Below are 10,899 nucleotides of genomic sequence, written 5' to 3' on the forward strand. Positions count from 1 at the left end.
GCGCCCCGACTCGCTCCAGCTTGGTGTCAAAGACAGCACAGAGAAGTCATTTGACGTCTCATCCCTCAGTCTAAATAAGATCTCCCTCGTGTCCTCGCGCTCGGCGTCTCCGGAGCAGACAAGGTCATTTTCTGAGCCAGCCAGAGGCCGGTTGCCACTTCCTGTCTTCAAATCACTTCCATACAAAAACAGATTTGTCATCAGAGTTCTGAAAGAGAACGACAGGATGTAGAAGATGCATGAAAATACAGCATTTATGCTTAAAAACATGTTTTATTAACTATTAACACCACTTTGTCTTAATTTAAGTTAAGCACCTTAAAGCTTTAACCCTCGTTGTTTAAATGTGTACATATCTGTATTTAAGTCCGCTGCACCAGATGTTTAAATCCTTTTAGGTATTTCTGAGGAAACTTGGAGTGAATACCGAGTTAAATCTCCTAAAACATGGCCCTGATATTCCCAAATCGACACCCAGACAGATCTTTGTTGTTCTTTCTGTTTCTCTTTTCAGTTTCCGTTGTTTTTTTCTTGTTAAATACTCAGCATAGCAACATTTTTTACCTTAATCTGCTGACAGTCGCCTTTTTCAGAGCCCCTCCCCCCAGGTGTTGATGGCATAACTTCTGCTGTTTATCTGCGGGCAATAGGGAACGATGTCGCCCTCTACTGCCCGCACCTTCCTGACCGATCGCCACGTCCCATGAAAGATCCAGCGTGTAAACTCCTTTCATCCCTATTCATGGTCCACGATCCACATCTCCTTTTAAAAGAAGTGATCATCATCATCAGCATCGTTTTATTTATAAACGGCTAAGGCAGACCAAAGTGCTGTACACTGGAGTTAGGGTGGAACAAATAAAACCAAAACGCACGAGTCAGAAGTAATAAAAGTAGCACAGTAACAACTATAAAATCAACAATAAAGTAAAACGAGTGCATAGTAAGAAGCCGACTAGGCAGAAATAAAAACCAAAGGATAGAAATGAGCCTTCAGGCATGATTTAAAAACGGAGAGAGAGGGGGCCGTTCTCTCTGCCAGAGGAAGTTGGTTCCAGTGACGAGGCGCACAGATTAAAAACGCGCGTTCCCCTCGTGTCCTCACCCGAACCCTTGTGACCTGTAACAGGCAGTGGCCTGCTGACCAAAGAGCCCGACCTGGTAGGTAGGGGTGAACCAGCTGGGTTAAGTACAGAGGTGCATAAAGATAAAGGGATTTAAAAACAAAAAAGTGAAATTTTAAATTGGAAGCGGTAGTGCACCGGTAGCCAGTGCAGCCGGGCCAGAATGGGAGTAATATGCTCCCTCCGTCTGGTATATGTCAAGAGGCGGGCTGCCGTCTTCTGCACCAGCTGGAGGCGCACAGCTGAGGAAGAGGTAGATCCATGAAATAAGGAATTAGCATAATCCAGGTGAGGGATCACAAATGCGTGGATTACTGCGTGCAGGTCACGTCTATTCAGGATGGACTTCATCTTTGATAGCCGGCGAAGCTGGAAGGAGGATCTAACCATCTGGCTAATGTGAGTCATCTCATTAGACCAGGGGTCGGCAACCTGTTCCCATCAAAGAGCCATTATTACCCGTTTCCCACAGTAAAGAAAACACTGGGAGCCACAGCAGCCGCGAGACAGCAGAGAGCTGCTTTAACCAATCACAACAGGTGACAGCAGCCAGTACCGGTCGCTCTTGTACGTCAATTATCTTTCATAAGACGATAATCAATAAAACGATTTATATAAAATGGATCCAGAAGTTGTAGCCCGTCTCTGCCTACAATATTTTGATATTTTTCACCCTGTTGGTGGTTTTACTGAGCAGGTGCCACTTTTGTCATACGTTTCTTTTTAAAACATGTTTAGACTGTTCAGAATCCAAATCCAGGCTCTGTCACGTTTGATTGTTGTAATTAAACTTTGTAGGTGGGGAAGGTCAGAAAAGGATCCGATCATTTTGTTTTTCCCTCATTTACAGTGACTGATATATGGCTCTGGTGTTAATCAAGTTAAATTTGATCTCTTTGCGACAATTTTCACAAGAAAACAGAACAGTTAAAGCAGGGCTTGTGTTGACCGGACAGTTCCCGTATTTGACCGTTTATTTTGACGGAGAAAGAATGGAAAGAATTACTCCAACGCATGCAGACGAACTGACATTTTATTTGTTACGCACATCGTAGATGTAGCTAAATCACTCAAGAAAAGATTCCCATCTGAGCTGGACACTGCTCAGCGCAGCTCACTGTCAGCATGTACTAAATAAGGTCCACAGCAAGCTGAAGATGTGGAGAGGGGCTTGGAGCGCGTCGCAGAACCAGAGTGCATGCGGGAAGATTCCTCCAACTGAAGCGAGACTTGTCACAGAAAATGTTCCCTGATTATGAAACTTTGACTGAATAGCGCTTGTTCATATCTCCAATGTGGCGACACATCCAGGAGCCATCTGAGGAGAATCCCAGAATCTCACATCCTCTTCAGCTCAGAAAGCGCCGATATGATTACGCACAAAGGTGACGCGTCAACCCGGTCTCACAGTAAGACCGGGTTGGAACTGTTCAGGTTTACGCAGACAATCTACATTTAGAATTGGCATACAGATGTAAAATTAATGCAGTAAAATATAAAGCATTTTATTTAAATATCCATTCATTATTTTACAAGCACAGAGAGCCACATCAGATGGATGGAAGAGCCGCGGGTTGCCGACCCCCGCATTAGACGGTCCAAAACTACCCCAAGGCTAGTGTTGGTCGGCTTCACTAAGTTGGCAAAACAGGGAGTTGGGGCAGGGCTAACCACAGTGGGAGAGGGAGGGTCAAAATAGATCAAGATAAGGAGATGTGGCTCCTGGACCATGAATAGGGATGAAGGAGTTTATATGCTGGATCTTTCATGGGACGTGGTGATCGGCCAGGAGGACATGGGCAGTAGATGGCGACATCATCCCCTTCTGCCCGCGGGTAAACACGGAAGTAACACCAACGAGGCTCTAAAGTTGGAGACTGTGTGATACCAAAACTGTCTACATTTAAGTTAAAAAAAAGCTTAGCGACCCAGACCCTTTGTGTTTGGATCTTAACCCAAAAAGAGGACTTTTCTTGGGGAAAATCGAAGTAGAGCCACTGCTCCTCCTCATCAGAGTCGTGAGGTGGTTCAGGCATCTGTTGACTAGTATCCATCCTCGGGAGGATTTCCTGCCTGATGCCACTGTTCTTCTAGTGTTATTAAAATATAGATATGTGATTGTTCTCCTGCAGGTACACAACCAAACATCTGAATGACGAATCAACCAACAAGACTATCAAGAGCATGCTGCAGTAGGAACAAGCTGTAGCCACTGCTGGGGGAAACGCCACTCGCTGTCCTGACGGATTTAGCTGCACAGAATGTTCATTTTTGTTCTGTTGATCATTCTTTCATGAAAAAAGAGCTTGGCTCCGCCCACTTTTATAATGCGAATGCTACTGCCACGATGATGTCTTTTGCTGTGCCAAACGGTTGGCGCTGAGATGTGAGACGCTGGTGTTTTTAAACATTTTATGTTTTTCCCTGTTTAAGGGACGGGAGTGCTTTGACTTGAAAATTTCAGAGATATATAGAGAAGTATATATTATTTTTTGTTTGATTGGTTATTTAATTACATCTTCTGCATGATGAAAATGTCCCTTTCTTTCTATTTAATAAAGTAATTGTCTAATTTGTTTGCTCTGCTGTGTATTCTCAGATATTATGTTATTGAAATGGTACTTGACAGATTTAGAGTACTGTTTTTATATATTTTTTAAAGTTTTAATTTGTGCATATGTTTTCTTTTCATCGTTGTATTTTTCAGTTGAGAACTAAACTGTGATGTGAGGAGAATCAAAATGAAATCTGGAGTCTGTGCAGTAAATGTACAACCCTGACGTGGCTGGAGTGATTAAAAGGAGAATTTTTGTTTTCTAAAAAAAAAAACTCGTCCTAATTTTTAATCGCCTTCCCGGCTTCTGGAGCTGCTTTTCTTCACTTTCTCGTTTGAAAGGTGTGAGTTTTCTCATGTTTGAGCACCAAGCTGGCAGTGAGGAATCAATTCGGATCAGTTCCCCTGACTGGATGAACACAAACGGTTGCTTTTCTTAGAAATGAGACCAGCTTTCATTCTTGTGTTATAAACCACAACAGTTGGCACAAAGTTGGGAGCAGTGACTCAACCAGGAAACACTCAGAGGGATATTTGTTTCAACCGAGGGCCCCCCCAATAGGAGGGCATTGGAGTTTAGAAGCTAAATACGTGTCCCTCAATATCAATAAACATCATCATGCTGCACCCGCTATAAAACCTTGGCTACAAGACCATGCAAACCTTTTTTAAAATGCTCCAGACGCATCTAAAACTATGAGGGATCGGAGATCCCTCTTCATGTGTGAGTGTTTTTGGCTTATTTTCTGTCTCTGATGCAGCTAAAAATCCAATTTTACACACATTTTGAAGTTAAGGCCCTACTGTATGTCCCAACACTACACATAAAATTTACAGAGGCCAGAGAACAACAAAAGCAGTAATGGCTTTATCCGAGCAGATCTCCTAAAAGTTTCTTACCCAGAATTTCTAATCATTTACTGTTAGCCCTACCTCTTAGTTCACGCTCAAAACCATTTAGGAGGAAAACGAAGCCATTTTGACTAAAAATAAAAAAAGGCTCAGAACTCCAACATCCAGCAAGACTTCACTTCTTCTGGTTTGCGTATGTCAGTGTGATGAGTCTGAGCTGTCAATCTAATTTAGGTGAGTAACTTCATCCTTTTGGTCCCAATGATACAAAAAAAAGTGTCAATCATCAGAAATAACCAATCAGCCACAGAGATGGAAGGCTGCGTAGTGTAGCTTCTGGAATAGCTGCAGCCTGTGCCAGCAGCACTTCAAATCAACTTTATTTTCCTGTTTTCTATAGAAATACAAAAAGGCATTTTTAGAATGCATGTCTATTGTTCCTATCTCTGCCTCGTTATTTTTAATAAAAACAAATAGCTTTTGGGACAAATATTCTTGACTAAATAAAATGTGATTAGTGTATATATATATATATATATATATATATATATATATATATATATATATATATATATGTATGTATATATATAAATTAGTTTATTTATACAGTTTCCTTTGGTGTGATGTTTGATATTGGCTTATTTACCGATATTGGCTAACTCTTAATTTCTGATACCAATAAATACCCTCATAAATCAAAGAGATAAATACTTTTAGGTGGCTAACATCACATTAACTAGCCTTCTTCCATTTAATTTAGTTATACCAAACAAGCAAAAAATATCTCGAAACTAAACCTCAGCTCTGTCATTTTGACATTTTGAGTGAGTTTTATTTAAAATAAGATCATGGTATAAAAATGTTATTAAGAGTCAAAAATGATGCCAATAATGACAGATTTTACAATTTTATGCATATATATATATATATATATATATATATATATATATATATATATATATATATATATATATATATATATATATATATATGTGTGTGTGTGTGTGTGTGTGTGTGTATCAGAAATCCCTAAACATGAACCTTTGGTCTTGAAAATAAACATCTCTTTTATGTAAAAATAATCATGTACCTAAAAGTTTTCACTCACACTAGGAAAGGTTTTAATTTGAGATAATAACAAATTCCTTCTTTGATTATCTGTTAGTAAAGGTAAAGACTGATTATCTAACCTGATGGAAACATTCATGCCTGAAAAATTCTATTGTTTCCTAAATAAAAATCTTCTGATGTACTACTATTGATGTATTTTTCACAGCTTTACTGCTCTACATCACAAGTACTACACTGAAATGAAAGTTGCCTATCTGCTTTTATAAAACATCATCTTTGCCTGATGCAAACCCATTTCCAATCCTTTTTCCACCATCCCCTTGTGATTCCCTCCTCCCTAAGTCTAATATATTTAATGGCTCATTAAGAAACATAATTACATGATGTCAGTGTCAAGTGCTTGCCTCTCTTTTCATAAAAAAAACTGCCTTTTAGGATCCATTATCCCTTCTCTGTGCATGCTTTGAGGAAAAATAGAGGCCAGTCTGCATGATCACTGCAGCACCCTCATCCATGCAACTTCTCGGGGTTAGAGTGAGGCAGCAGAGTGGATGGGTGTGTCCTCTGCAGCATCTCTGCACAAATACACAGGAGTCAGGAAACAAGAGGAGGGAGAATCTGGGGTGTGGTTGTAAATCTTTTAGGAGATAATTGTGAAAAGAAATAACGAAAGAAGCCATGCATCGGTTTAATGAATGATTGCAGCTCAGTCCTGATGGTTCTGACCCTCATCAGGACTTGATTTGCAGCAGTGACCTTGTTCTGCACCAGCGGATGTCCCAGTTTGACCCTCACTACAGAAGCTCTCGCTCATCCCGCATCGTCGCCGGCTGCAGGCAGAGAGGGCGGCTTTGCTCTTCAGATGAATGAACCGTCTCTGTCAGAGGGGGAAGAGCTGATGTCTTTGATCTAACTTCAACCTTTTCTTTAAGATTCATCAAAGCAGAAAATGATTCTAATAGTATGGAGGCGTGACGGGAGCCAGAGAACAAACTGATGAAGTTGCTTTAACATTGACAACACGGTCAGGACTCATAAATATTTTAGCTGAACAAGGTGCACTCTGTTTTTTTTTGTCTTTTTATCTTTGAGAAATAATATTCAATACCCAAAATAAAGACATGTTTGGTTTTTATAATATAAATGTATCACAGTGCAACTAAAACCTCAAGAAGCTAACTGGTTCAAAAAATAATAAAGGTTCGGATCTTTACAATGAATTGCTAAACTTTGTGTATTTTGCACCACCTGATATATGTCTGGTGTTGTTCAGGGGTAAAGCTGGCTCTAAATTCTGAAACCCATTTATTTATATTACACACTCTGCAAAAATGCTTTGTTTCCACAGATTCCACAGATTTAAATCATTCCTAGCAAAAACTGAACAATGTTTTACTGTTGGTGAGAAAGACTTAATCATTAAAATGAATACAGGTGTACCACAAGGCAGACTGCTCAGTCCTCTTTCAAGATTTTAGATTAATTATTACCTAATTCACGTCCTGGTGCAGATTTGCAGATGTATGCTGATGATGCAAGTGTTTTCTGTACTTTGGACTGATACATAAAAGTGCATCACATCAGTCTCGACCCTGACAAGCTTTTATTTAGAGGGTTTGAAGTGTCGTCATGTCTTTACCTTGAATACTTCAAAATAAAAAGATGACCATTTGTTTTTCCAAGACCTGATCTTTGATCACTTAATTTATGTGAGAACTGATGTTGCTTTAAAATTGCAGTTTTTAAACTCCCAACCCTGCATAATGTGACGGATGCTGAAATGTACGGTGCTTTCTCGTCTCCTACAAAGCACTGTAAAATATGTACATTTTTTGGTCATTAAAAGCTGCTTTTTACATCGCACAGCTGCTCTCCCCGTCCCAAATCGATAAAATGACTGCACACTTTTATGGAAAAAAATGTCATCAATGTTATTAATTTCCTTGGAAGCCTTTTTGCGCTGATCAATACCGTCATTCACCACCAGAATTGTCATAATATGTTGAGGTCACATGGAACAAGCCATCATATTTTCTCCATCATCTTCCCCTCTCCCAGAACTCCCACAGTGGAAACATAGTAAATACCACTATACACTGTAAAGGCCCATCAAAAACTATAAAAGAACTCCAAAAGTCTGGAAATCTACTCAAGACCACTTCAAATGAAATCCAAAGGCAAGTACATCAGGGGTGTTCCAGGACTCATCCTGTAAGCTCTAACACAGGAACACACTGTAGAGAGGAATCCAGAGGAAGGGAATTATGTTGTTGGTCACACCTCATACAAATCGTTCTGGTTGACCCCGGTCACTTTGAGGATGGTTGTAACTTTGCAGTTTCTAGCGTCAAAACTTGCAAAATGTACATTAGGAAGAGAGCCGTGCAACCTCTTTTTATTTTGTTCTAGACACCTAGAATTGCTCGTCACGTTGAGGCTAATATGTGCCAGAGTGAACTCGCACAACTGTCAGTTATTTCCAAGTAGAGACATTCTTGTTTTATTCCAGTGAATCCCCCCAGCAGCCTGAGAACGCGATCTGTCCATAAACCACAAGACCCCTAACACATTGCTCATCTGTCTCTTGGGTGAGACAAGTTCACTTTTCTGAGAAAGACAACGGCTATCCTCTGAGACCACCCGCCACCATACCCCCCCGCACACACACACACACACACACACACACACACACACACACACACACACACACACACACACACACACACACACACACACACACACAGAGTCACAGATGCTGAGCCCCTCTTCCAAATCCCACTTCCTCCTGTACGTTGTCCTAATCGGGGGAGTCTTAGTTAATCAGTCGTGTCAAAACATCAACGGTTCACTGAGGATTGTGTTTCATGCCAGCGAAACTCAACCAAGAGGTGCTGTAATCTCGGTCCGTTGCGCAGAAAGAGATATTTGCTCGGTGCTTTTATCAGGAACTAAGAGTCAGTGAAAGTGTTGCTTCACTTTGGTAAAAAAAAAAAAAAAAAAGGTACACAAGTTCCTCTAACATGTTCTGAGAAAAAGTAAATGTTTTGAAGCATTTTAGAAAGCTTTAATAACCTCCGGTAGTTTTGATTTGCAAAAAGTGAAAGAAATTATCAAGAAGTAAATGTTTTACCGGTGAAATTTATTAAGAGTTTATTTGCCTAATGCAGTTTTAACATTTAGCAATTTTTCTGCACAAAAATTTTATTTAATAATTAATTGAGCAATCAAAACAATATTTATAATCTTGATTAATATTTATTAATCTTTGCGTTTATTGTACATCGACTCTTTAATGTCTACCTTAAAAAAATATTTTCTGTTTTGCATTTTTTATTCATTTGGTGCACTAAGTATTATAATGGGACATAAGGGCACAATTAAGATTCAAGATCATTTTACTGCCATTGCACAAGTGTACAACCAAACTGACTTTGTGCTCACTGAAGACAGCTCACGTAAGGAGATAGTAAAATATAAGTTAAATAAAATAACAAGGCTAAAATAGAAGTCACACACACACTCTCACTCTCATTATTTTCTAATTATAAAAACATTGTACTATAAATATTATGGTCAAAAGTTAAAGACATATTATGTAACAATTTGTCAAAAATCCCAATGTTTTTAACAAAAATATGTTTCTTTTTTACAGTGTAGTCTCTGCTGCGGTAAGAGTTCCTGTGCTGTGGCGTTTGGTTGGCCTGCCAGTTAAAGAGTTAATAACCCAACAGATGTGAGTTAAAGCAGATGCACAAAGGTTGTTACGGAAAAAATATAAAAAATATATAATAAACTCATAATAAATTGATATAAAGTGCTTTAATTAGCTTAATTCTCCTCCTATAAGGGATAATTTGTTTCCTCCATTTTGAATAGCTTTATTAAATTTATTGTTTTATATTGTTGTAAATGTGTTCTTAGTTTCATCAATATTTTCCAGAACATTTTCTGATTTGAAATAAAGATGAACATCATAATTCCAGGCTGTAGGTCTTTTTGAATCTTTTTTTTTTGTGGTCACATTCACTTCCAGTTGCAGTTTTGCCATTTCCTCAGACAGATGTCCTGTGGAGAGTCGACCGTTTTCTGTCTCTGTTGGAACATATATCATGGCTCTTGAATCAGAAAGTCCTGATGACTGTGCAACTGTGGTCACCAGCTTCACCACTGAGGATGTTTCCAGCCATCCTGCCACTGAGTAATATCCGACAGGTCCAGGAGGCTCGACTGTGTGTGTGTGAAGTTTAGTGTTCAAACTCCAAGAGAAATAAAGTGACACCTGAGATTTTATTCCTGTTTTACTCTGTTTGTGTTGCTGTCATCTGGTCAAAAATAAACATTGTTTAGTTATACTAGGCTATTATTATAAAGGTTGTGAAATTTGTATTAGTGTTACATCTTTTGTATTAACGTTACGTCTTTTGTATAAGTGTTACATCTTTTGTACCAATGTTACATCTTTTGTATTAATGTTACATCTTTTGTATAAGTGTTACATCTTTTGTACCAATGTTACATCTTTTGTATTAACGTTACGTCTTTTGTATAAGTGTTACATCTTTTGTACCAATGTTACATCTTTTGTATTAACGTTACGTCTTTTGTATAAGTGTTACATCTTTTGTGCCAATGTTACATCTTTTGTATTAACGTTACGTCTTTTGTATAAGTGTTACATCTTTTGTACCAATGTTACATCTTTTGTATTAACGTTACGTCTTTTGTATAAGTGTTACATCTTTTGTACCAATGTTACATCTTTTGTATTAATGTTACATCTTTTGTATAAGTGTTACATCTTTTGTACCAATGTTACATCTTTTGTATTAACGTTACGTCTTTTGTATAAGTGTTACATCTTTTGTACCAATGTTACATCTTTTGTATTAACGTTACGTCTTTTGTATAAGTGTTACATCTTTTGTACCAATGTTACATCTTTTGTATTAATGTTACATCTTTTGTATAAGTGTTACATCTTTTGTACCAATGTTACATCTTTTGTATTAATGTTACATCTTTTGTATAAGTGTTACATCTTTAGTACCAATGTTACATCTTTTTTATTAACGTTACGTCTTTTGTATAAGTGTTACATCTTTTGTGCCAATGTTACATCTTTTGTATTAACGTTACGTCTTTTGTATAAGTGTTACATCTTTGTGCCAATGTTACATCTTTTGTATTAACGTTACGTCTTTTGTATGTGTTACATCTTTAGTACCAATGTTACGTCTTTTGTATAAGTGTTGCATCTTTTGTACAAATGTTACATCTTTTGTATTAATGTTACATATT

General features: G+C 38.3%; 1 protein-coding gene across 3 annotated transcripts in view; it reads left to right on the forward strand.

Moving 5' to 3' along the window:
- Window positions 1-3,700, forward strand: part of fam49bb (family with sequence similarity 49 member Bb) — a 40,187-nt gene extending 36,487 nt beyond the window's left edge. For all 3 annotated transcript variants that reach the window (XM_015954708.3, XM_015954709.3, XM_070553105.1), the window contains one exon: window positions 3,257-3,700. In XM_015954708.3, coding sequence (XP_015810194.1) covers window positions 3,257-3,320 — 64 coding nt within the window. In that variant the 3' untranslated portion in view covers window positions 3,321-3,700. The remainder of the gene's footprint in view (window positions 1-3,256) is intronic.
- Window positions 3,701-10,899: the final 7,199 nt, after the last annotated feature.

The sequence above is a fragment of the Nothobranchius furzeri genome, chromosome 7, assembly GCF_043380555.1.
Source record: "Nothobranchius furzeri strain GRZ-AD chromosome 7, NfurGRZ-RIMD1, whole genome shotgun sequence".
NCBI lineage: Eukaryota > Metazoa > Chordata > Actinopteri > Cyprinodontiformes > Nothobranchiidae > Nothobranchius > Nothobranchius furzeri.